The 27,166-nt window shown below is 42.4% G+C and overlaps 1 protein-coding gene across 1 annotated transcript in view; it reads right to left on the minus strand.

Annotated features, from left to right (window-relative positions):
- PER3 (period circadian regulator 3) overlaps positions 1 to 18,542 on the minus strand; it is a 54,143-nt gene extending 35,601 nt beyond the window's left edge. The window contains 9 exon segments of the mRNA XM_029578296.1: positions 588 to 694; positions 791 to 869; positions 1,035 to 1,177; positions 3,164 to 3,212; positions 4,533 to 4,734; positions 6,799 to 6,914; positions 8,177 to 8,328; positions 8,720 to 9,218; positions 18,333 to 18,542. Of these exon segments, the coding sequence (XP_029434156.1) occupies positions 588 to 694; positions 791 to 869; positions 1,035 to 1,177; positions 3,164 to 3,212; positions 4,533 to 4,734; positions 6,799 to 6,914; positions 8,177 to 8,328; positions 8,720 to 8,988 (1,117 nt within the window). The 5' untranslated portion in view covers positions 8,989 to 9,218; positions 18,333 to 18,542.
- Positions 18,543 to 27,166: the final 8,624 nt, after the last annotated feature.

Consider the following 27,166-nt stretch of genomic DNA (forward strand, 5'->3'; position numbering starts at 1 on the left):
TGCAGAGCCTTCCATACTGAAATAACCAAGAATGACAGATTGGAATGGGTTATTTACAGCAGCAAAAGGTCCCCGTATGCTGGCATAAGATCATAGTTCTCTACCTGTTGATATTGCTTTTGAAGGCAGCATTCTAGGAAAATCACATTCTAAGCTATACAACTTTCACAAAGTTCACGTGTTGCTAAGTGGTTGTAATCAACCACCTTTTTCCCCCCCCCCCCCAATAATATCTTTATTGACTTTTTCACAAAAAACAAAACAAAACTTGTATAATAAAACACATAGTCTATTTCTTCCAACCTTAAAAAAAACAAAACATAGGTCATCGCTTAAATACACGTTTCTATGAGTGCAAGAGTTATATACAGATGATATCGTAAATGATCGATCTCAAATGCTCAACAATATCATCTTTGGTCAAAACTCTTGTTGGTTCAGTAAGGAAAAGGTTTCACAGTCTACAAAGTATATACATTTACTGTGATTCTTTTGGCATCCTATATATATGAATATGGCTCTTTAAAATGCAACCCCCTACTAATTAGTGCATGATTTTAAACTATCTCAGAGGAGTTTTAACTTACTCTTTCTGTGCATAGCAAGCATTAGGGGGCGATCTTCTGGATGCAAGTACATCAGGACAGAGGTTCCTATCAAATCTTGAGGCAGGTAACCCAACAAAGGCACAGCTCTATCACACGAAGAAGTAAAACATAACATTTAGTACCATTATGACTGTCTACTGCAAGAAAAGGCTCGCTTTCCCAAACTGAATGGAAGTGCTCACCTGTCGTCTACTTCTAGAAACACACAACCAGGCGTGTGAGTGGTTGTAAAGATCCTTTTATCCATTGGGATTCTGGGAGCTACGGAAAACCAAACAGTTACTCAAGTTGCATGCCAATTCAATTCTAATTTAATAAAAAACAATTCAAATGTATGAAACATGTCAATCTTTTAAAAGTTGTCCCTGAACTTAACTGGAATACAAGATTTCTGTTTTATAAATTCAAATCATTTTGGGGACTTGCCTTCATAGCCAGAAGGAATCCTCTCCACCAGAGCCAAACAGCAAGCCTCCGCTCGTATCAGGACGGAGTTGTGCACATTCACCGAGTAAGGGGTGATCTGGAAAGGATAGTACCGTAGAACATGATCCCGCTCTTTACCTCCTCTGCAGAAATGGGGAAAAAAAATCCCACAAATATTAAATTAGTTAGATCATCTTCACGAACCGGCGTTCTGTTATTTCTCTACTACATATATTCATTTACAACGACATTGGCATCAACTGGCAGTAGATTTCATTGCAGACCAAACACATTTGATTTGAAATCCATTGAGTGGGCATTTATTCAAGCCAGAGTTCCAACACTAGAAAATAACACAAACAAAAATGCAAAATATCCAGATAAAATAAATCCATCTGCAAAACTGATACCTCCATACAATCTAAACAGGTTTCTGACAGGTCATGTTTGACATGGTTCCCAATCGCTGCTACTTAGTTGGCACTGTACTAGCTGAAAGCAGAGAAACTAAGCTGTATTACCAAATGGAGGAAGACCAGATTCTAATTTAATATTATTCCCCACTAATGACCACTTCAAGAAAACGACAGAGAGGCAAGAAAGCCCCACCTACTTCAGCAGGGTGATAGTGGAAGGGAGCTTTGTGGTAGCAGACATGAGCAAAACCCTGATTTGAGTTGTAAACGGAGCATGCATGATGTGGAACGAGGTGTCAAGTGCCTGCTAGCCCAGTGACAGGTCAAAGTGAATACAAGTTACCTCTATGTTTTTCCAGGTCCTCTTACTACTGCTCTGAGCTCTCCATCTCTCCTCCCAAAATAAACTCCTCCACAAGATGCTGGTTTGTTTTTCCCCACAACCTTGGTTTTCACTAGTTCAGTTTTACATTCCTACAGATTATGTTGCATCCAGGGACTTCCAATGAACTGACTGTGGTAAACTCTAAGGGGACAGTTTCCCCGTCTTGTACAGTTGCAAATGTACGCAAATACTCTGCATCTCAATTTTCAAATGGGAAAACTACTTGTGTGATTTCTCTTTGAATACTGCCTGCAAGCTAAGGGCCTGCTTATTTTTTTTCTGTAGGCAGAGGAATGGGGCAAAACAATGTAAGTAGTTTTGAATATTACATCCACATGCATCGTTTTCCTCCCCCGACCTAAGCATGCCCCTGGGAACAACTCCTTCCAAACTGGCTAACAGGTAGTGCGCCATGAAAGCTGGCAAACAACTCTCAGCCAGACAGAGGAAGGCAATTTTCAGCCAAGCGATTTTACTTGCAAAAATTGTTTTGAAAATTGTCCTCTGAACTACTTGCTCCTTGCGGGTCAGAAAACACAGATGCAGTTTGCTGCTGCTCAGTGTTAATTTTGCATTCTTTTTTCAGCCGTAGGAAACAGAATATGGGACAAATGGCTTTCAAAGAAACCCATTAATAAATTAGAGAGTGAAGGAAATTAAAGATGAGGTGTTATGCATTCTCTCTGTTTTATGAGAGTTTGCAGAAAGCACCTCACATTGTTTTATTACGGAAATATCTACATAAAACAGTTCTGGGATGGCAGGGGAGAGCGCGATTCTGTGTCTTTTAAAAAGCACAATGTACTACCAAAAAACCACCACTAAAGTGAAGTCAATCTGGGATTGTGAACCAGGTTTCTTGTAAACCTGTTTTGGATATCAGGCCCCAGTTTGGTACAACCAAGAATCAGTCTTGTGCCACAGCTCTGATACACATTACTGTGAAAATCTGTGGACTTGATTTGTTAGAGGTCTTCAAATGGAAGATACCATGAGCTTGTGTTCTAGTTCTCCAGACCAAGAGGAAGAAAAAAAAAATAAATAAAGAAAGGTTAGGAGCTTGAGAGGTTTTTAATACAAAGGTTCGCTTTCTTTCCTTCATCCTTTGTAATTCTCCAAAAAGAAATGCCAGCACTTGCATTCCGATTTGAAGTCTTCCAGACCCAAAAGTACTGTCTACCAATGTGGACCCCTTTCTAATTTTGTAATAATGAGAACAGGGAGGTAAGTAATTTGTCAGGGTTTTGTAATAAGGTTTACCAAAAATATAATCGCATAACTCCCTTCAAACCACAGAAAAGAAAAACAAGTACACTCTTATAACTTGCCTGATCCTGCAGAAGAAGGATTTCACTTGGGTGTATTCATATGACAGGGCTAACAAGAAATAAACATTTAAAAAAAAAATGGTGTAAAGTGCAAATTGTGTTTATCATAACCCACCCCCCCCCCCCAAAAAAAAAACCAAACACAGGAATCACTGCAATTTGACCGACTGCATTCATACAGTGATACAAGAATACAAGTAATAGGACAAGACAGCTTTGTCTACACTGGGAATTTCTGCATGCGCGGCACTGCACAGCCCATGATAAAATTTAGCTACTGCAGAGGGACTAACGGCCCCACTCTTTCAATGGGATTTTTAATGACCACAGAATAGACGGGACTGCCCTTTAAGGCTACACTCAGCATCATTGATTCAGTGCCATCTCACAGCAAACATCACCAAGAGTAATGCTTCCTGCAGCACCCACCATTCCCTGGAGGTCTTCTGTCCAAGGACAGGCCTACTTAGGTACTAACATTTAAAAGGACCAGATCTCCAGAGGTAATGAGACCTAGAATCCCATTCTTCTCATCTCTACTTCAGTGCCAATGTAAACTTTGCTAGAGAGTCAGTCAGCTGGTTTAGGAACAAATCTGAATTATTTTTTAGGGACAACCTCCAATATTAAGATACTAACCCTACATACTACAGCCTTAAATGAACACCACAAAATATTTTGGGGGTAATTTTGTAGCATTATACATAAGAGAGCCAGTAAATATGCACACAGTTATACCTGCTGTTTGGTGTGCATAATTTTGCTGAATTTACACACATACTTTCCAAAATCAAAGAGTATGCTATGCACATAAAGGTATGCGCGCACGTGTATGCATGTAATTTTACACATGTATCCATGTGCAATTTTCTAAAAAGGCCACTTCTACAGGTAAAGAAAAGCTTTAGCCACAGAAGTCCCATCTGGCCATTTCCTCCCGCTCTGTTGGGCTTCCAGTTCATGGACTGGAATGGGACATGCGCCTACTGAAGGTTCATGACAAGACAGCTGCTTGGTGCTGCTTCTCCTATTTTTAAAACCCCGCCCCCATTCAACCCCGCAATTCACAGCGAATGTCCTTGAAAGTCGGTTTGCATGTAATCCATATCTGGCCCCTAAGTGACACTGGTGTGCGATGATAAGACTGCAGCCCTGCTCTGGATGAGAAGAAACCGAGCTTGGCAACTGGACCCTGGGGTTTCCTGCTTAACAGCACACAGTATTTTCACTGGGTCAACAGGCTGGCCACAAGAAAACGGTTTTAAAGAAAATGGCTTTTTTTTTTTTTTTTTGACAACTATCTGAGCAAGCAGGACAAACTGCAGAGTGTTACTTTGCCCATCCTTCTCCCATGTGCAGTAGAGATTACCTGTGCCCGTCCCCATGTTCCAGGGGAGGAGATGGGACTGGGTGGTGTGTTTATAAAAGACGCTCGCATCTTGGGGCGCTAGCAGCTCCATGAATCTAGAGGAATCCAGGACTTTCTTCTTACAGTTCAGGATGGAAACTGCCTGCTCAGAGATATGCACCACCTTCCCAGAGATTAAGGAGAATACTACCACAAAGGTGTCCTGATAAAAAAAAATATATATATGTATCTATTACTCTCCTCAGTATCTGTTTGCAAAAGAACCATTCATTGGTTAAGTACGGCTGATACCACTGATAAGACAATCACAATGAAAAAGGCATCTTCCATAAGTCAAAAAAAGGGACTTTGTACCGTTTATTTGTTTTATATGTTACCAATTTCTCTATTAGAAATCTGTGGCATGGCAGAGGTTATATTTATCCTTTACTTATTGGCGGCATGTATAAAATCGCCTATGCCTAGGTGACGTACAAAAATACACACATAGTAAAAACATCCAAACAAGACACACAACAGCTTTGGGATCATCTTAATTATATGCCATCAGTACCCTCTCAGCAGAGCCTGAAACTGAGATGCAAGCCTGAAGAAAAGTATCTTTAAAGGCCTCGATGCAAGTTGTCAGACGTAGCTCCTGGGACAAAGAGTTCCACCAGACTGGAGACGTCACAGAGCGTGAATATTTCAGAATCTCAGGGGACCTCTCAGGTTTTTTTTTTTAACGTACGGTTTGGGAACCGCTAAGGAAGCGAGGCCCGCGACAACGCACACATGGCCAGCACTTGGGGAAATGAAAAATAAAAAAAGGTCAGTGTGGTAAGTTGGAGGCAATTTCATTTAACATATATTGGATTAATAATGCTGCACTTCCTTTCTGCTCTGACGCAAGAAAGGCGTGAAAGCCATGCCATAAGGATCTGGATCGCACAGCAGTCGACTAAGAGATGCTCAGACTGGAAGTCTAAACAATGTTTGGTCCTACTTTGAGGGCACCACCTCCCAAACAATTGATAAATACAGCATGAAAGGCGGCAAACAAAAAAGAAGAACAGAGCTTTCGCATTTAATCGCCACTAGTTAAAAAAGAAAAATCAAAAGCCTCTGATGTGGAAAACTATTCAGAAAACTTGGGAGGCCTTATGACTTCAAGCTCTATTTCGGGACCCATTTCCCGCTTTCTTTTGCCCCTCCCCCCCTCTGTGTGAGCAGAGATTAACCCAGAGCCCAGGACCACCACAAGTGCCAGGAACCTGCAATTCTTCACCCCTGCCTTTCATCAAAAGGAGCCATCCAAAAATCAGCCATGTCCCCTGATGAAATAGATGCCAAGGGACTGCTTGCAGTGTAAACCGGTATTCTCAATAATCTGCTTTTAAGCCTCTGCTTGGTCCCTGGAACAAAAATGTCCTATTTTCATTATGCTCGAATAAAAACAGACATTTTTCTGCTTCAGAAGGGGAAAAAAAGAAAAAAAAAAGTGGCCCTCCTGTTTATTTATGGTAGATGCTCTACTTTCCCAGTTCATATACTAAAACAGGCACCGTAAAAACAAAACCAGAGAAGAGCGGGCAAACATCTGTAGGGTTTTAGCCCCAATATAGCAGACACGAGGCTCAGAGGGATTTTAGAAATGTACTAAAATGTTTCTTATGATTGCCACTAACAATGCGTGTGTCTGGGAAGGAGAAATACAGGGTCAGCAAGAAACACTGCACGCCGTAAGATTCCTCCCTCCCTGTGTCACAGTCTTACAAGACCTGTATACAGTTTTTCCTGGCTTCCTTTGTCAAGTATTGATCTCTTCTCAATACGTCACTCTGGCCTGGCTTCCTTTCCCTAGGCCACCTGCATCCAAACATTCAGTCCGGGGCTTGTAGGAAGACATCGATCGTCTCTTATCGATGACTGCCCTTTCCCTTTGCAGTCGGTTTCCTCACCGACCACACATGTATCCCTATGTGGGCCACTCCCATGCCCTTCCCTTTCTGCCGAGCTAGCCAATATCCTGCGGCTGCATGCCCCCGCCACATACTGGCAACACGAGCTTAGCAGGGCACGGCTCAGTAAGCAGCTTTATTTTCACATCACCCAAAATGAATCCACTTGCCCTGCAAGTGTTACACACATTTTGGACCCAAATAATCTGTTACCATGTGAAACCCTATGATGCCAGGAAAACTCCCATTCATTTTCATGTTCCAAGCGTTTGCCTCAACCAGGGCAGATGCAGTGCTGAGCGTTTCTGAACATCAGGTGCTCTTACCGTATTCTTTGGAGGATGCTCTGATGTAAGCGCCTCCAGCTCCTCAATGGTGTGCGCCTTCCTATCCACTTGGGTTGTCCCATAATCACCCAGAAGCTTGAAGAACTCACTGTTTGCTGATGCAAGAAGAGAGAGCGACAAAAAACAAAACATACAAATATTTGTTCCATTTACCCTGACTTCGGTCATACTGAAGAGAATTCATTCTTCTTACTACTCTGGTTTATATATAAAATAGGAAATGTTATTTTTCATTTGGACATTGATGTGGAATTTAGCTGATTTTCAAAAAAAAAAAACACCCCCAAGCTCTTTTCTTTAAAACAAAGAGACCCCTACATTTTGGCCTGCGCCGGCTCCTTTCCCCTCGCTATAGCCTCATTGAGCGACAAGAAACTAAAAACTAGTGGAAGCCAAAAAGACCACAGCTTTACCATTCAAATACAGAGCCAGCCCGGTGGCAGCCAAGCAGAGCTGAGCACAGTCACGGGGCACAATCTGGGCCTCCTGCCGGGGTCAGGTCTTCAGTGAGGCTGGAGAGGTTGCAGAAGCTGCGTTCTCAGCCAAACGATTGCAGGTTTCCTGCAGGAGGCCTTAATGCATGGTTCCTGACCAAAGACTGTCGCAGGAATGACTGGACTAAAAGGTACGATGGGATGGGATATGAAATACATCATATCTAAGCAATCTACCCCCACCCTCAGGGTTTTGGGTTTTTTTTTTCCAGATTTTAGGGTATTGCTACTAGTCTGAAAAAAATCTAAACAAAAAAAACAGACCAACTCCACCAAATCAAACTCTTTCTGTAGGAGACTCACCCCATTTGCAAGGTCCCTCCTAATTCGGCTGCCCCAGTGAGTTGGCCTCAAACTGATTGGAGTGTACCCGATGTCTCTGTATATATGGGCCAGCTCCTTTATGACCTACAGTATTCTAGGTCACCAGGTGAGAGTTCGCCTTCCTCTAGACTAATTGACCCGCAGCCTCCCAGCCATGTGGTGACCCCTCCCCACACCACAGCACTTCTCCCACCGGCATGAATTCTGAAGAAAATAGTAAGACTGGCTGGGAGGTAGGGGAGTAATCCGAGGCAGCCTCAGCACGGGCCATGCCATCGAGGTTAGGGCTCTTCTCAAGCAAAAGCAGCCCACAGACTCTCCCCACATAAACAGCTGAACATACCATTCTCATACTCAGTTGCCAACCAACGGCAAGGTTTGGGTTTTTTTTTTTTTAGTTCTCAACTTCAAGAATTCTGGGATTTATAATCCTATTTTTGTCGATGAAAAGCAATATAAATTACAACAGCCAAAATGCTCCCTGATGAAAGCAGCTGCGAGCATGTATTGCACGGCACGGTTTATAGCACCTCGCTTACCTTGCACCTGTCTAACGCACTGCAGAGCGTAGTTGAGGGCATCCACAGTCCTGGCCTTGTTGTGATTTTGTCTCTCCAAAGGCAGGCGCCGCTTCATTTCATGGACCATGTTCATCAGTTCCTTATGAGACTGGTTCCGATCTAATTGTTCGCTGCAAGACAAAGATCAAGTTTTTACATTCCAACTCTAGTATCTTTTCCTAACCAACCTGTTTTTGGTTTTTTTTCACATACCTGTCACTACGCAGTTCATAAATTTGCCTTGCCTCTGGTACATGGCACCATGAACTCAAAAGGGAGATGCATATAGCGTGATCAGACGATGTCTCCAAATTTGGTATATTCAAGTTACATACAAAGTATATGCCTCTCTCATCTGGAAACTTGCATGGCCACATTTTATTCAATACTTTTAATGATGTTTATATATTTCTGGCCTAACAGACCATTGGATTACATATTCAACTCAGCATTTGCATTAGAAATATTTAAGAGCTAATTCTACCTGCTCATGAGCATATTAAATGAAGCAAACAAAGTTACCTGTTGCTACTCCCCGTGGATTTGCTGGGCCTTCGGAAAGTAGAATTCAAGCTTCTGGTCGCCTCCTTGCCATGGAAGTCTGGGCCACTGGAATCATTTCTGCTTGAGTCACTGGACTGCATTTCCATATCATCCTGGTTCTGACGGTTCTGCTTCTCCAAAATGTCACAGCTAAAGGTCTTTCCCTTGGGGCTCTCGGCCTCAGAACTGGCGGCTTTAGCCCACTTCTCATTGTGGTCCAAGCAGTCACTCTGGAGTTCAGCTGTCATAGCTGGTTGCTGGTGTGTTATAACTGGGGTGCTTTGAACAACATGGCTTGTGCCATCAACAAGGTCAAGTTTTGTTCATCGAATTAAAATGACATTGAACTCAACCTGAATTATAAAAATTTCCATAATTGGGAGACTTGATTCACAGTTTCTTTCAGTGAGTTGCCAGATTCCTTTATAAAACTGAATCCTGGACACATTTTTCATTCAAAGTAGGTAACCACATCAGCCTAACAAAGATAAAGAAATATCAACAATAGTAAAATATCTGGTTACATCAAACTGTTACTTAAACTTCTGCGATAACAGTAAGCCATGCCAGACTTTACCTCCCCTGCCTCTATGTCAGGAAGATTATAGCAACGATTTGGATTTATAAACATATACAAACCAGAAGCAGTACCACATTTCTGGAAACAGGGTTCTGTAGTGTGAATTATCTAGCCAGATGTGGAGACATTCTCATTCTGCGCAATCCAAAATCTGCTTTTCAGGGCTTGTGCTTCCACTCGCCAAACTGGAATTCTGTTCATCAAGTCTATTCTTAAATCAGGCAGGGGGAAAATCTAGCAGTTTACAGTTGCACAATTCTCATGTTCATACAACTGCTAGTTCTTACTTTATTAGTGGGTTGGGGTGAACATATACCTTATAAGGCTAGGTTTTCATAAATAAAAGTTTAGCTAAAAAGAGTACTTCCAAAGTTTGCTATTTAGCCACACATCTAAGAAGCAATCAGCCTTGTTTATACTTCATCCCTCTCCTATTTGTGCCTTGCCTCTCTACACGTCAGTCTTCATGATGCTTCATTTCCCTTAAGAACTTAAGAAGTTGCCAAATTGGGTCAAAATGAGGGTCCATCAATCCCAAAATCCTGTTTCTAACAGTGGCCAATCCAGCTTACAAACACCTGGTAAGTATCCAAACATTAAATAAATTCCTAATGCCAGTAATAAGCAGTGGTTATTCCCTGTCAGCTTGTTTAATAGCAGTTTAAGGAGTTCTTCTCCAGATACTTGTCCAAACCTTTTTTAAACCCAGCTATGCTAACTGCAATGAATTCCAGAGCTTAAATTGTGAACAGAGTGAAAAATAATTTTCTCCAATTTGTTTTAAACGTTCTGCTTGCTAACTTCATGAGTGCCCTCTCGTCCTTGTATTACCGGAAAGAGTAAATAACTAATTCACACTTAGAACATAAGAACATGCTATACTGGGGCAGACCAAGGTTCCATCAAGCCCAGCATCCTGTTTCCAACAGTGGCCAAGCTGGGTCCATAAGTACCTGGCAGGATCCCAAGGAGTAGATAGATTCCAAGCTCCTTATCCCAAGAATAAGCAGGGGATTTCTGCAACTTTACTTAATAATGATTAATGGACTTTTCCTCCAGGAATTGGCCAAACCTTTTTTTAAATGTAGCTATACTAATTGCTTTCACCACATCCTCTGGAAATGAATTCTAGAATTTAATTATGCATTGAGTAAAAAATATTTTCTCTTATTAGTTTTAAATATATTACCCAGTAACTTCTTTGCTGTCCCCTGGTCTTTGTACTTTTTGAAAGAGTAAACAACTGATTAACGTTTACTCATTCCACTCATTTTATATTCTCCATTTCTTTACCCGTTCTAGTCCCCTCATGATTTTATAGACCTCTATCATATTCCCCCCTCAGCCATCTCTTCTCCAAGCTGAACAGCCCTATCCTCTTTAGCCTTACCTCATAGGGGAGCTGTTCCATGCCACTTATTTTGGTCGCCCTTCTCTGCACTATCTCCAGTGCAACTATATCTTTTTAGAGATGCAGTGACCAGAACTGCACAGTTATCAAGGTACAATCTCACCATGGAGGAATATAGAGGTATTATGACAGCACACTGAGATATGACTTCAATGTATTGTCCAACATGACGCCTAGATCTTTTTCCTGGATGGTAACTCCTAATATAGAACCTAACACCCTGAACTGCTGTGTGGGTTAGTTTTTCCCCACGTGCATCACTTTGCACTTGTCCACATTAAATGTCATCTGCCATTTGGATGCCTAGTCTTCCAATCTCGCAAAGTTTTCTGTAATCCGCTTGTGATTTAAACAACTCTCAATAAATGTGTCACCTGCAAATTTGATCACTGTTCCCCTTTCCAGATCATTTATAAATATATTAAAAAATACAAGCTCCATACAGATCCCTGATGCACTCCACTGAGAAATCTGACCATTTAATCCTACCCTTTGTTTCCTACCTTTTAACCAGTTTGTGATCCATAAAAGGACATCGCCTCCTATCCCATGACTTAAATTTCTTAGTAGTCTCTCATTTGGTACTTTGTCAAATGCCTTCTGAAAATCCAAATACACTACATCTACTGGCTTAACTTCCTCCTCTTTTGGGATTCCCTAACTCTCCTGTTTCATTAGTATCTTTCAAAGATACCTCCTTCCAAACCATGAACTGTATGTTCTGTTCTCTGTTTTTATTCCCAAATCACAAGCAGAGCGGTCTGATTTTATAAACTAAACATTCATAGGAGGAAAACAAGAGTCAGCCTAGGATGGTTGGGTGTCTGTTTTAAAATATGTAGAAACTAAGAAGGTTTAATTTTCCCGGAGGTCTACATGTACATCTCTTACATGACATCTACTTCTGCAGAAAACAGATCCTCTGAGTCAGAACATGCTCCATTTCACCAGTTCAGAGAGGGGATGGGGTGAATGAGAACAAATTTAAGGAATAGAAGTTACTAAAATCATATTTCCGTATGGAGCTCATCTTTGAGAATATGGTTTGAATTTTTCTTGTTAACAGAAGTTTTACTTGCAAGGTCAAAATTGCTAAAAAGTGTTTCTTTTCTCTCCGAAAAGGCCAATCACTGTTGTGCTGTGGAGTTAGACTGTATATTGGGATGCATGATTGAGAGGTCTAGGTTTTCCTGACATCCTATACAGTTCTATTGTCAAGGATGTTGCCTATAGATGATTTTGGTGTTTTCTCTCCTGTTATATATGCTGTATTGCTTGAGATTGGTTTTTTGCTCTAATATGCTGATTAACTAAAATCATGTTTGACAAACTTCCTGTGTTTTACAAAAAACATAGAAGTTTAAATATAAAAGAAACTCAACCCTTTACTGTAGCTCAAGGATAGGCAACTCCGGTCCTGGAGTGCAACAAACAGGTCTGGTTTTCAAGACATCCAAAATGAATATGCATGAGATATATCTGAACATAATGGAGGCAGTGTATGCAAATATACCTCATGCAAATTCACGGAGGATATCCTGAACATGAGACATGTTTGCAGCATTCCCATGCAGTAGCTTATTTGCTTTATATGGTCTTAAAAGATCATGCCATGTTGACCTGCCCATTTTAACAAATGCTATGGTTTGATAGAATTTTATTACTCTGCTGCCATATGATACACAGTAATAACTCATATCATATTAACATGAAGAAAGCTAGCATACTGCAATTAAAAGCTCCATAATGCTCGCCCCTGTTAATCACAGCTGCATCCAGCATCAACCTCCAGGGTACAGAGTCCACTTTGTCTCCCTCTTCAGTAGATCCCATTGGTGTCAGAGGTTAATTTTTCTTAGCTGCTTCCACATGAGTTGGATTTCTTACTCACTTTTAAACATTTAAAATAAAAGTCTGCCCTCTTGATGTAATGAGTGACTGAATAACTGTAATATTCCTTCCTTTCAACTCCCTCATAGTTCTGATCTGCTGGGTCAAGTTAACAAGAAAATTGCAAATGACACCACACTTGCTGGATCTGATAGGCCTGTGTTAGCTGGCATCACACGCGCTGCAGGAACCAAGCAGATCCAGATAATATGATATCCCCTGTGGTAGTGTTCACAGAAATAGAGGAACATGTTCTCATCATTACTATTCAGGGGGGCTGAACATGGAAGCACCTTTATTGAACAGGAAAACTTTTTAATAATGTTTAATCATAAGTATTATTGCCTGTGCTGCATACTGTTTGAAATGTGGCAGAGTGGCTCTAAAACGTTTAAACTGTTAAACTCAATACATGAATACTGAGGGGTTAACTGAACAGATATGTACTGCTCGGCAGAGCATTCACCATTAGACTACAGGAATAAACCCTATACTTTTACTAAAAAAAAATATTTTTTTTTCTGCCTATCTATAATTTAACTTGCAATAGTGGTTAAGTACAGTAAGTAAATACTACACATGCAGACAAAATTAGAGAGCCAGATAACTCCATACACACAGTTTTATCCTTGAAATTCATTTACTCAAATTGATTTGGAAGGAAGTAGAGCACATTAACATTCACTAAATATGTTTTTGAAAGAAATCCCTTCTTCCAGACAATTTGCATCGTAAATGGTTAATTACCTTTACACCTCATTCAAATTTTAGATCAGCACTGAAACAAAAATAGAATCACTGTACCTGCACAAAGTGGGCAATTTTGTAAAGACAAGACAAAAGTGACAATATCAAGGCAGCCCAAGAGAAAAGTACAGAAAACGATTACTAACAGCATCTAAGAGCAGCAGTTTTGTGTGTTTATTGGTAGCTGGAAGGCACAAAACTATTCACACACAAACCTGTGTCCTGTCAGTTTTCGGCTCACTCCCAAGAGCAAACAAGCTAAAAACATTACTTTTACAAGCCAGTATTGAAGGAAGAAAAGCACAGAGGGCACCCAAATAGCATCAGCAACCCACTGCATCCTAGGATATAATACAAATATAACAAAAAAAAAAAAGTTTAACAGCCAAAACATTTATTTTGCAAGCAATATTTCTGAAAATGATCAGGAAAGAGAAATTATCAAAAACGGCTGAGGATTTGTTTCACCAACTACTGCAATACGGCGGCTTCTAGAATTAGACATTAAAACATGCTTCAACACGTGGCTCAGTAAAGATTATTCTCTAGATGGGGGGTGGTCTTAGGAGGCATCTGAACAGTGACGCAAAGTAGCAATAATTGGGCTACAAAAGAGTCAGCCATGTATGACGTACGTGTATTATGTAAGTGGGATCACAAATCCTTATAAAGGGTTATTCATGAGATTTTCCCCGAGATGAGGATGTCCAGTTGTAATAAAATTACACTCAAGTAAGAAAAAAAAAAGCTGTTGCAAACAGTTCAACAGAATTTATTACAAATTCAGAGAAAAGCAAAGGAGCATATTTTGCAGATTATAAACTTGGCCTTGAGCTTCTTAAACAAAAAAAAAAAAAAAAGCACCCATGATCATAAAACAGACAGCAAAACAAAACACCAACAACAGTAATTGTACTATTCTGCTAGCAGGACTATTTTTCAAACCAGAGAGAGGTTACAGTAAATTAGCAGATCCCGAGGGTGCTCTTAATAGATGACTCAGTTGCACTACCACTGCATCATTTTTAGTTGATAGTACACTTGCTCTATACTAAGTATACTAGATGCTCCAAAACAAGGGTTTAGCACAGGCAACAACTGTACACAGTGTCACCCAGTGGCATACCGGCAGGGGAACTGGTGTGGGCTTGTCTCTTGGCGAGTGTATCCCTTTTGGGTACCTTAGCTGGGGGGGGGGGAAATCAGGCTGCAGATTGCCATGAGCTGTTCCTAACTATTGGCATCAGTTACCGCTGGGTCAGACCAAGGGTCCATCAAGCCCAGCATCCTGTTTCCAACAGAGGCCGAACCAGGCCACAAGAACCTGGCAAGTACCCAAAATCTAAGATCCCATGCTACTGATGCAATTAAAAGCAGTGGCTATTCCCTAAGTAAACTTGATTAATAGCAGTTAATGGATTTCTCCTCCAAGAACTTATCCAAACCTTTTTTGAACCCAGCTACACTAACTGCACTAACCACATCCTCTGGTAACAAATTCCAGCGTTTTATTGTGCGTTGAGTGAAAAAGAATTTTCTCCGATTAGTCTTAAATGTGCTACTTGCTAACTTCATGGCATGCCCCCAAACCTTCTATTATTCGAACGTGTAAATAACCGATTCACATCTACTCATTCAAGACCTCTCATGATCTTAAAGACCTCTATTAAATCCCCCCTCAACAGTCTCTATCCCTCCTCAGCTGTCTCCATTTCAAGTTTTGCACTCGATTTGTAAAATTCTTAAATATAAAATAAATGTTTAAAAGCCTGCAAAAGTAGACTGCTGTTTTAAAGAAGGAGCAGGTGGTTGAGCTGACCCTCTAACAATAACAGAAACTGGTTAAGCCTGAAGCATGTACCTCAGTACAATTCACATGTATTTTAATTCTGTTTTATCCTTTCTTCAACATTTGCGTTACCATGCTAGTATCAGCTGCATTTGTATAATACAGAGAAGCTGCTAACCAGTTTAATTACTAATATAGCTGTGGATGCCTTATGCTTATGTTCCGGTTCATCTGTTCCTGACATGTATTGTTGATATTTATTATAATAAAACTTTAAATGACAAAAATAATTACTAATCTAGCAGTCTTCTGTGAACATACTCAGTATCCAACAAACTCAATAAGATGGCAAGCTGAACAGTCAAATCAGGTCTCTTCTACCTTGCTTAATAACTTTAGATGCAAACGTCTGAAAATCTTGTCCTCTTACTCCAGTTTCCTCTAAATTTAAATAAACAGAACATTTCTAAAGCATACATTAAAAATAGATCCGACTCAGGTGTTCTTAACCTTTGTACCTCGATCGGGAACTCCAAGTACAATATGCCACGGGATAGAAAATTATAACCTTTAATCATCTCTCTCACTTCTGTGGATTTCACTTCCAAATGGTTCTTCCCTGGCTCTTACTCATCCCTGCTGCAAGATGCCAAGCGAGGAGAGAAAGAATTCCTTTGTTAGCAAGCTCAACCTGCTTCCCCCGTCACGCCCACAAAGCGAACACGCTGTACAGCCGTACAGGATTCAGAACTCCGGCCAATGTGTGCTCAGCGATTTCTACACATGCTTCATGTACAGTATCAGGAACAGGTACTGTACAGGAACAAGACGTGCACACCAGCTCCCAAGACAAACACAGGACGTTCTAACTTGTGGCTGAGCGCACGCCACGGGATTTATAACCGAGCCAAAAAAAAACGCTCTCTCAACTCATGAATTTCTGTTACCTTACTAAACTAAACATAGTGCATAATATAAATATCAGATTTTCCTAGAAGGAACTGGCACCCTCTCCAAGTAGAAAAGGGATCAGTTTAAGCTGTAGGGGAGAATTAGTTATTTTGTGCTCTAGGATTGCTATTAAAGATTTTTAATGACATTTTCACAGAAGGAGCCGTCTAAATATTGCCTGTTTCTGGTCCAGTTTTCATTGCGACAGAAATCCCCCTGGGGGGGGGGGAACTAAAAAAAGGAAGCACAACATAAATAAATGGTCCTATATTCAGCAGAGATGCCAGGTCAGTCTCTTATGCTTTTGGGAGCTGGGAGGAAGCAGCAGCGTGTCGCTGCCCGCCCTTGCTAAAGCTCTAATAAAATACAATGCACTGCTTGGAACGAGTAAAAGGTCTCAGGTGAGAAAAGTCACTGTACCAAAATGGGCCTTCCAGAGCTGCTTGGGCTTCCAGCTCATTTCATTCCCTGATTTTAAATATCCCCTAAAAAGAACACAATACCAGAAAGCTCAGGGTATGCTTCCTTACTACATGAGTTCTAGGCAATCGGCCAGTTTCAATGCTTTTCAATAACATCACTGAAAGAGACAGATTCACATCTTTCTATTCTACACTCACTGTGCAGTACAGAGGAACGGATAAGCCACTGTTTCCCAGTGGTGGCTCAGGATATACTGGTGGGTAAACAATTACCTGCAATCAGGTCTCAAGATGAGGTGCCTAGAAGATTACAAGCAAAGGGCTGGAGAGCCCAACAACTCTCTCTTTCCTAAACACATCAAAATATCTTTGTCCATAAGCAGTAACTATAATTCTAAGCCATGCCTATCCCCATAAAGAATCTATTTTTCTCTTGATAAGACAGCACGCTCCTTGGGTCTGGTTTTAATAAATGTATGTGAATTAAGGCCTCAGCTTTCTCCCCCTCCCCTCCAACCACTGAATCTGTTATTCATACTACACCATTAACGGCAGTGACAAGAAAAGATTATGGCAAGTTGTACGAATGACACAAAAACAAAAAAGGGGCAGCAGGTCCCTTCTCAAAGGGCTTAAAATCAAGGTGATGCGTGGTAGTGATGGGAAAAGGAGAGGAGACACTGAAGCCTTCTGGAATAGTTTATAGGAGGCAGGAATGAAAGTGCATAAAAAGCGGCTTAGAGAAAGGGGTCCAAGATGGCTTTCTAGAAATCATGAGATGAAAAGGGATGGAGAGGACTAAGATATAAACCAGCGTGCACACAGTACATGTACTAATGATATCAGCACAATAACGGCCAAGAAGTTTTAAGTTATCTGTAAACCGACATGATGTGCAAACGGTTGTCGGTATATAAAAACCTATAAATAAATAAATAAAATAAATAATAAACTTAAGAGCATACTGTACGCTTGGACACAATGTTCACTGCTAGAGGCAAATGTGAACTCTTCTGTGCTAAACTGGGACTTAACGGATTTCAAAATTAGGTATTGCATAAAGTACACTTGATTTGAATATTCTGAAATATACTCTCTAAGGATTTATCAAAATGCTTGGTGTGCAGGACTGGTGTTCACCGCTGGATCATCATACGCCAAGGGCAATCCCTACAATACCCGGGTCATCAGACAGTGACTGGGTCAATGAGTCACCCAGCTCCCGTAGAGCTAGAGGCTGCCAAAGATTCAAGCAGCCAATCCGATTAGTTTAAATGGAACCACTTATAAACAGCTATTTCAGGATAACATTTCTGACCAAGAGAGAAGCTATAAAAGGGGGACCACTTGTGACTGAATTCTACCCATTCCCTTTCACTGATATAGTTATAACTGCCAATAGCTAACTATATATTTATAAAAAGAGGAGCATATTAACATACACCTAACATTCAAACTATAAAAATGCCAAAACAAAGAACATGATGTCCGATAAAGACCATAGGGCCCACGCACATCTCCCACAGCAAGCTCAATGTCTACCTCCCCCCTCCAAGTTCAGTCTGATCAGCAACAACTTGTCCATGCATTACAAATTACTTTAGTATCTGTAAAAATATACAAAGAAAAGCAAATTAGCATCAAACTCCACCAACTTCCTCCTCTTAAAAAAAAAATAAACACTCTACTGATGTCTTAGCGATCAAAACAGTTTTAATATGAAACAAATATCCCATGGAGTGTAATCTGTAATGAATCACAGGTAAAGCCAGAGAAACCTTTTGAACATCAAAGCAACTTACCTCAGAAAAAGAGGGGCTTGGATTACTTTCAAACAAAGAGTTTATGGCCCTAGAGGAATCCATGGAGAAACTCCCAGGAAGAAACCAGAGCGCAAATCCACTTCTAAGAGAACTCACATTTTATCAGTATTCACCAAGTATGCTGAAAAGCTGATCGCTGCACTAAGACTTGGGTAGACGAAGGATCCTAACCCGAGAACACTGTCAGCACTGCAGCAGAGACAGTAGCACAGTCAACAGTACAAAACTAGGAAGTGTGTCAGCAAAGGCAGGACAAATAAGGCAGGAGAACACAGAAGAGGGAGTGTCCAGCCAAGGTGTTTCATTCTCCTTTGGGAACTTACAGTACGTACTGTGAGAACAAACACATGCGGCACATCTATCTGGCTGCACATCTGAACAAAACTGACTTCCCAAAGAACATCAGGGGCAGGGCTTCACCTCGGCTGCTTAGGAGGGGAAACCATCGTTTCCACCTACCTGGGGGGATATCGGCGAAAGATATTGAAAGAGTTCAGTCAGAGGTCAGACCCAACTCAAAAAGCATCAATGTAAGCTGTGGGTTAGGTCTGCACTCCAGTGGTCAAAGAGGAGCTGAAGCAGAGTCTGCATTGTAACACAATATAGGGAAGATAAAACAGTATTTTATCTGCTGCCAATTTCTAGTTCAGGCATGTGAGCAAAACTTGCCATTTCAGTTCTTAAAAGCTTAGATTGGAAAGACAGGTCAGCGTTCGAGAAAATTCAAACCAAGCCAGAGATGACCAGATTCTAATGAAGAATAAAGACTGTGATATCTCAATTGAGATCGAATGCCGGCATTTAAAAATAATAAATAAATAAATACTTCCAACTTAATGATACAATATTCTTTAGTTGTAAAATTACCCAGAAGAATGAGTAAAAGATTTGTGAAATGCACTCATACAAAATGTTAGATCTCTAAAGCATTCACGTTTATATTTTAAGTGTTAATGTTTTTTCAATATCACCCGAATTTCACTAAATTGCAGAGCAACACCAGAATATATGAAAGTATAGCAAGAATTGTTCATAACCCCCATATATCTGTTAAAATTGCTATTTACTTTGTGATACTATGGGTCACATTTAATCATGAGTCTTGCTGGAACTCATGACTGTCAGGTTTTTTTAAGGATTTGTTTGTTATTGCAAATAAAACTTAAAGCTCATAAAGTTGATAAGTAAGGAAGATGATACTTCCCTCTGTGTGTCCACTATATTTCCATGCCGCGTGTCATTTAGAAAAGTGAAGAGCACAATATTCTTTAGAATATAGCTTCAACAAAAGAAAAAAACCAGCATCTATTTCCAATAATGTTACTATCCACCAGACATTGCTGGCATCACCATGACTGGGCTCCGGGCTACCGTTCACCTCACCTGATGGTATTAAACTGACAGGTATTATTAAAAGGCCTCTCTGGTGTTAAAAATCACTCTGTAACAGGGATGTTGAGCTTCCATCTGCTGCTCGGCGAATTCTTATTAAAGTGAAATCTGCTTTCTTTTTTTTTCACGACCTTAAACACTACTTGAAGGCTAGAAGCCTTGATGTTATAAGTGTGAGAGGGATAATGTTATTCTATTTAGAAACTGAAGCCATGATCTGAAAATCAAAAAATGCAGACATGGAATTTTCATTTTTACAAACCGACTTACATGTGTGGTTAGGCTGAGTGATGACCATAGGGCAAAGGCAAGAGATAAGCGCAGATCGTCTTTTGTTACTAAGTGGGGAGGGGGAAAGCCAGAGAGCAACTGAGGTAATTGATCTGAGTAGCATTGGCTATGGAGGGGGTAATAACAGAGCCACCAGGGGATTTAAGAGGAGAGATCAGCTAGGGAGAATATGAGAGAAGGGATGAAGGGGAGGGGATGGTTATAAGAAAGGCTTGTAGGTGAATCAGCTGGGGGGGGGGGGGGGGGGGAATACAAAACAGTCAAAGAATTCAAAGGAGCATGGGATGAACACTGTGAATCTCTAAAGGGAAGAGGACGGAAATGAGATAAGCACGCAGGGGGTAACTTGCTGGGACGGCGGTTACTACCCTTAGCAGAAGGCATGGAGATTACTACCCTTAACCAATATGCTTTGAGGCTTGTAGTGCAGCTGCAACTTTGCTCCTTGCTTAGACAGCAGAGGGGATAAGAGGAACTGGATTCAGACGACAACCGAGGGCCCCGACTTCCATGGTCTGGGATACGGTTACTAAAGGAAACGAAGAAAGCGAGCCTGGGGGTAACTTGGCGGTTACCACCCTTAACCAACAAGCTGTGATGCTTTTGATGCAACATCGCTCTCTGCTTTGAAGGAGGGGGTGGGGAGGTGAAAGGAAAGAAATTTGGATTAAGAGACAACCAACACAAGCCATGGCTCCCCCCCCCCCCCCAAGTCTGGGGAACTGATGCGCAGATGTTGAGGAAAAGACATTAGGACTGTGTATACGGCCCAGTCCATAAGCAAAGCACGTCAGGTAAAACTGATACATGGGGGTAACCTGCACCGCGCGGCAGATGCGATCACGGGAAGCTTGCTGGGCAGACGGGATGGACCATTGTCCTTTTCTGCCCTCATTTCTATGTAAAGAAGGCTGGACAAGATGAAAGAAGGGATGGGCTGAGGATCAGCTGAAGTGCACGGAAGGTGAGAGTGGAGTGGTTTCCTGAGGCAGATCATATCCTTGCTAATTTGTAGTGGCTGTCCCTCTGGGGTCCTGTGGATTTTCAAGTGCTAAAATGGGGTCACGTTGGCTAAAAGTTTCAAAAGCCCTGGGCTCAAACTAAAATTTTGATAATAGCAAATTAAGTCATAACAAAAAACATGTCTTACTTTTCTATTAAAATCCAGCGCCAGCCCGGTGGCGGTGTTATGCCTTGCCATGTGGAAGAACCCAGGTAGGATGCTCCCTACAGATCTTTTGCTCCCTTGGGTCAGCCGTGGCTGGGGATGCCGCAACATGCATTGGCTGGATGTAGGGCCTGCGATAAGAGGACTCCACAAGGGTCCCTACTGCAAGGCTCCCACCTGCAGACTGTTACTGCAACGAGTGGATTAAAGCACCGTTTCTCAACCACTGCTCCCAGAGCCAGAAGCGGTCCCCGGCTGCATTTCTGCCGGCCCGCAGAGTTATCGCGGGAGGAAGCAGACCCAATGCTGCAGTCACCCAGGTACTGGCACCCACCCGGTCACCTGCAGCCATGAAGGTTCTCTACTGCCCTAGACTGCAGGGGTCAAAATGTCCCGACAGCGGCTTCACTCTGGGTCCCACAGTGCTGCCCATGGCTGCTTCCAGATATAGGGACAGGCTGCCGGCAAACTCTGGTTCTTCACCACCACTGGCACTGAAGCAAATAAAACGTGAACGTCGGGCTCAGCTAAAGCCCCCAGTCTGTCCCCACTCTGGCTCTATAAATAAAGAAAAATTTAAAAGGGACATTATCTACCCCCGCTGCCCCCATGTAAGTATTTCTAAATCCTGGCTACTTTAACATCTGGATTGAGGAGACCTAGGTTTATTCCCTCCTCTGCTCTAGGAGCAAGCAGCGCAGCTCTTGTCATAATTAGGGGGTGGCTGAGTGGAGACAGAATGCGTGTACTCCTCTCTATTGTACTTTGACCACAGAGGGGACGCAAATGCTTTTCATGCCATAGAAGAGCACTCCTCCTCCTCCCCCCCTCCAGGTCCACATCAGTTTAGGATGTCAGCCAAGCAGTCCTGCCCATCCAAAAGGTTGTGAAACACTGGACTAAAGTACATTTGGAGGGCTTATAAAACGGATGGAAAAAAAATCCCCGGGGTAGTTGTGAATGAAGGCTTATGGTGCTAGATCCCAGTCCTTTTCCAAATGGAAGAGGAAACCTATCAGGTCAGTTAGTACATGGCAGGCAAATGTAATCAGCTATCATGGGGTTTGGAGGGGAGAAATACGCCATGCATATACCAAATCCTGCTTCTGATTGGTTGAAGCTAAATTAGCTAGAGATGCCTTGAATCGGGACCATCACAACAGATGGGCAAGAAGGGTGACGGCCCTGGGTGCCAAGCTGCACTTTTGAGTCAGTCTGAAAGTTTGTAAGTCCAAAAGCAGGGGGTGGCGGGGGAGACATGTTTTTTTTAGTGATTGCTCTGCTTCACAAAACTGATCAGTCACAGTGGTTCACCGACAACACTGTCATGGGCTATTTATGCAATGCCAATAAAAAAGATCTTGATACTGTCAGAACAAACAAACATAAACCTGGCTGTAGTTAATAAGCCTTAACCCTAAATAATTAGGAGAGGAGTGAGGGGTTGACTATCAGAATGGTGGTGCTTTATAATCATATGTTTTTTTCTCAGATCAACAAAAGGAACCAATTTAAAACATCTTCAGAACCACTGGAGAACCAAGACTCCCTTAAATCAATTAGGAAAATTAAGATATTAAACCCTGCTGTAACTCACCAATCAAAATAAACTATTCAAAGAAGGATGCCCTCAGATTCACCAATTTAGGAGTCAAACTTACCAGCATGGCCTTCAGAAGAAAAAAAAAAAAAAAAAAGCAAGCTTTCACAATATTAATGGGTCTCGGTTGTGTCAATACATCCGCTTAGATCTGGGCACAAATAGCAATCAGACTCCAGAACTGCTAATGGGTATTTCTGATCGCGATCCTTGCAACAAACAATTGCAAAAGAATGGTGGTGCTGCAACGGCAGGGGAGAAGAAAAAAGGATTCACACTCACAAAGCGGGGAGTAGCTGGCTTGTTAGGGCGGTTACTACCCCAAACCAAATGTGCCTGATACTTCAGATGCATATCCAGCATAGCTCTCTGCTTCAACGGCAGGGGAGAAGAAAAACAACCAATAAGGGCTGTATAACATAGTCTGGGTTAAAACAAATAAGCATGGGTGTAGCTTGCTTATTGCGGCGGTTACTTTAGTACCCCTACTACCCCCTAACTAATCAAGCTTGATATTTCACTTGGATGCAGCTCCATCACTGCTCTCTACATTAATGGTGGGGGAGGAAGGGAAATAGAACCAAGAGCTAAAAGAAACAGATAAGTATGAGAGAAAAAATGCGTGAAGCTTGCTGGGCAGACTGGATGGGCCGTTTGGTCTTCTTCTGCCGTCATTTCTATGTTTCTAAAAAATGTAGCGTCAGAGAAATGTTACCTGGCTTAAGGATTACTCCATAGGAAAGCACGTGCAAAACTGCAAACAGAGCTAGATGTGAAATCAGCGTTTGCACAATTATTTCTCTGGCAGCAGAAAATGTTACAAAGAATGAAAGAAAGAGTAAAAGGGTATCAGAGACCCATCAGAGGTTATAATTCTTTTTTTTTCTTATTCTGAAGAGTGAAATCAAATAAGTCAGTATATACATAAGGATGTTGGCTGAAACTACCCCTCTGCTATTCTAGGCGAGATTCTTCTTCTTTGGAAGTTTCAGACGCCCCCTTCCTAACATTCTCGGAACATAGAATTAGGTTTTTGCTGCACTTACCAAGTTTTTCCTGGTGGCGCGGGGAACGGAGAGGGACCTACGACCCCCTGGGGGAGTTCGGTCCCCCCCCCGAGAGCAGTGCCGGGCTCCCCTGGGGGAAGGCGCCGAGGGACCCGGCGGAGAGGCGCCGGAAAGACGAATGCCGACCGCGACGAAACCACCGCGTCCGGTCCCCTCCGGCCGCGCGCCTTCCTCTGCCCGGGCTCTGCACATCCACGCACACCACCCAGAGCCTCGCCGCAACGTGATCGACGCCCCGCCCCCCTCCGCGCCGATTGGCGCCACCGCCCCTCGCCCGTCCCCACTCATTGGCCCCTCCCGAAGCTGGGCGGGGAGGGGCGTGTTCAAGCTCGAGCGTCCCACAGTCGCGCTCTTCACCCGTCCGGCAACCGTTTGCCGGCGCGGAGCGCGCGGCTGGTCCGCTGGAGGGAGGCTGGCTTGTTACGTAACGCGAGCGCGAGCCGGCACCACCGGGGAGCCTATCCCCTCTCCTCTGGAACCCATGGCCAGTGATGGCACCGGGGAACTATAAGGGCCCACACACAGGTTGCATAATTTTTTATTTTTTTTTTAAAGTAAAACAGGTTCGGCCTAGTCTTCTAAGGTAGAAACATCACTTACAAGACCCTGTTTATTATATTTACATGCACTGCTGTGGTACCAACCTGAAAACCCTGCAAAACTAGGGCGAGGGTATTAGGTCTATTATAATGCGTTTTGGATGCGAGCTTGAGCCTCAGAAAGCCTTGAATAAACAATTATAATATAATAAACCTCCCATTGCAAAACAGCATGAAGGGGCAGCACGCAAACAATAACAATTTTACCTATGAAAAAGTAACATTGTAAATATAAATCAGCTCTTAAAATAGCACTACATCTATTAGGAAAACAGAACAAGCCAAGCTGCTATACAGCCCTACACCGGAGCTATGTGCTAGCAGACTACACACACACAGTCCATCACTAAATAAAAAGTCCTTCACAGAATAGAGAGAGACCAGAAAGTATAAACAGAAATGTGCAGACAAAAACTGTACTGGAAACGACAATAAGGCACACTCTGTACACAGTGCAACAACAGAACCATCACAATTCATCGTAGAACATAAAACTCCTGCCCCATCTGATGCATCAACGCCTAGATCTGCCCAAGCAGGCAGCAGGAGCAGCATTTGAATGACATCTGATGCCGCAGGGAGGCTGGCAAGAGCAGCAGCAAGCTTCCAACTCTTCTCACAAGACAGGCCCGGCGGCAGCTGGACATAACTTCATCCCAATGCCGCTTTTGATGGGGCGGGAGATCTACACGTTGATGCATCAGATCAGGCAGGGGCAGTGGCGGATTCACGATGTCGGAGCGGCCCGGGTACTCGCCGCCCAGGCCACATCACGTGGTCTGCCGAGCGCAGCTCTGTCACGGCCGCGCACGGCCGATCACGTGACTGGAGCGATCGGCCCGCCAGGGGGTGCCCGATCCCCCGATAGGCCAATCCGCCCCTGGGCAGGGATTTGGGTACCTCTGCCCAATCTGATTCCAAAATCTGAGCTGGCAAGCCTCTTTCAGAGGCTCTTATGTCACAGGTGGTCTGCTGGCCTTTTCGTTACTCTGACCACCAGCGGGGCGGAGTGCGCTGGGCAGCCCTGCAGCCTCCGCTCCATTTTGGCTGTGGGTGCCCCAGTCCACCACCCCATGCAAGGGCACAGTTTGCAGCAGCCCTGCATGCCCCCCCCCCCCCCCCTTCTCCTATGGCATGGGTGATCGTGTCAAAAGATCAAACCCCAAGGCATCATGCAGGTGCTGAAAATGCTGGAACCTGCCAGCAAAACTGCAAACTCTATCCATCCCCCCCCCTCACACAAGATGGGAAATGGCTGCAGAACATAGAGATGGAAAATGTTAGTGACCACCTGCTCTCCTTGTATTTGTACAGCCCTGCATACATTGAGTAGTGCTATAGACATAATCAGTAATAAGTCAGACCCAGATTTAGGAATAGGCAATTGCCTACGGCACCAAATTATCCAGGCCAAAGAAAAACCAGCTTCTACTTACTATAGAGGCACATGCCCAGTACTGCTTCCATGTTGAATCTATTGTCCTGGCACTGCATCTGGGCACCACAATCTGAAGTACAGACCTGTCAATATTAGGTCTTGGACCATACCCTCACAATTTTGGGTATGAGGGGATGTCTTTTTATTGCAATTATGAACCCACTCAGCATGCTGTTGTGTGCTGTCTCCTATGTACTTGAGGATTTTAACAGTCGATGCATTTCATTCTCCAGTTTATGCAAATAATTTGTTGCATTTTCATCTTATGTAGTGTGTATACATGAAATTTTGGAGACCATGCATCTTTTCAGATTGTTTGTGTCTGTATGGTTGGGTGAGTGAGAGAGGGGGATGATCTGCATGTGAATATGACTACTGCAATTCCCTGCTACTAGGTATTCCCGCCAACACTATCAAGCCATTACAGATGGTTCAGAATTCAGCGGCTAGAATTCTAACTAGCACTAACAAAAAAGACCATATCACCCCAATCCTTCGGAGCTTACATTGGCTCCCCATTAAACAAAGGATACTCTATAAGGTACTCACTATCATCCACAAAGCGACAAACAATCTAGCCCCCATCACATTAAGCTCTCAACTCCAACCGCACACGTCCTCCAGACCAATCAGAAGCGCATACAGAGGAACACTGCATGCTCCGCAAATAAAATCATCATTGAGCAAACGAGCGCTATCTTCAGCAGGCCCTCACCAGTGGAACACGCTTCCCCCAGATCTTAGACTAGAACCCAGTTATCAAGAATTCAAAAAAAGACTGAAAACTTTTCTCTTCCAACAAGCTTTCCCAGACGCTTAATCTTACTATGACTGACAGACTTCCATCCCTTAACTATGGACACTGTATAAAGTACTACTTTTAAGAATCTGCAACTGGACAATTATCTGTGAGCTCAAAAATTCACTTTATTTCATATATATATTAGGCATTGCTTATATTTATATTTATTGCTATGTTAAATAGTTATACTTCTTATATAAATATTATATTTCTTTATTTATTACCAGTTAAAATATTATCACTTTATTTAGCACTATGTTAAATTGTCAACCAGTTATACTGTTCCATATGTTCTACGGTTCCATGTAAAGCTCCGCTATCTGTTGAGCAGTTCTTTGTTTTATGTAAACCAGAGTGATTTGTAGTCCCTACTAGAACTTCGGTATATAAAAATTAAAAATAAATAATAATAATAATATGAGAAAGAAGAGGATTGTTGCTTGGAAAAACCAACAT

The sequence above is a fragment of the Rhinatrema bivittatum genome, chromosome 15, assembly GCF_901001135.1.
Source record: "Rhinatrema bivittatum chromosome 15, aRhiBiv1.1, whole genome shotgun sequence".
NCBI classification, from domain to species: domain Eukaryota; kingdom Metazoa; phylum Chordata; class Amphibia; order Gymnophiona; family Rhinatrematidae; genus Rhinatrema; species Rhinatrema bivittatum.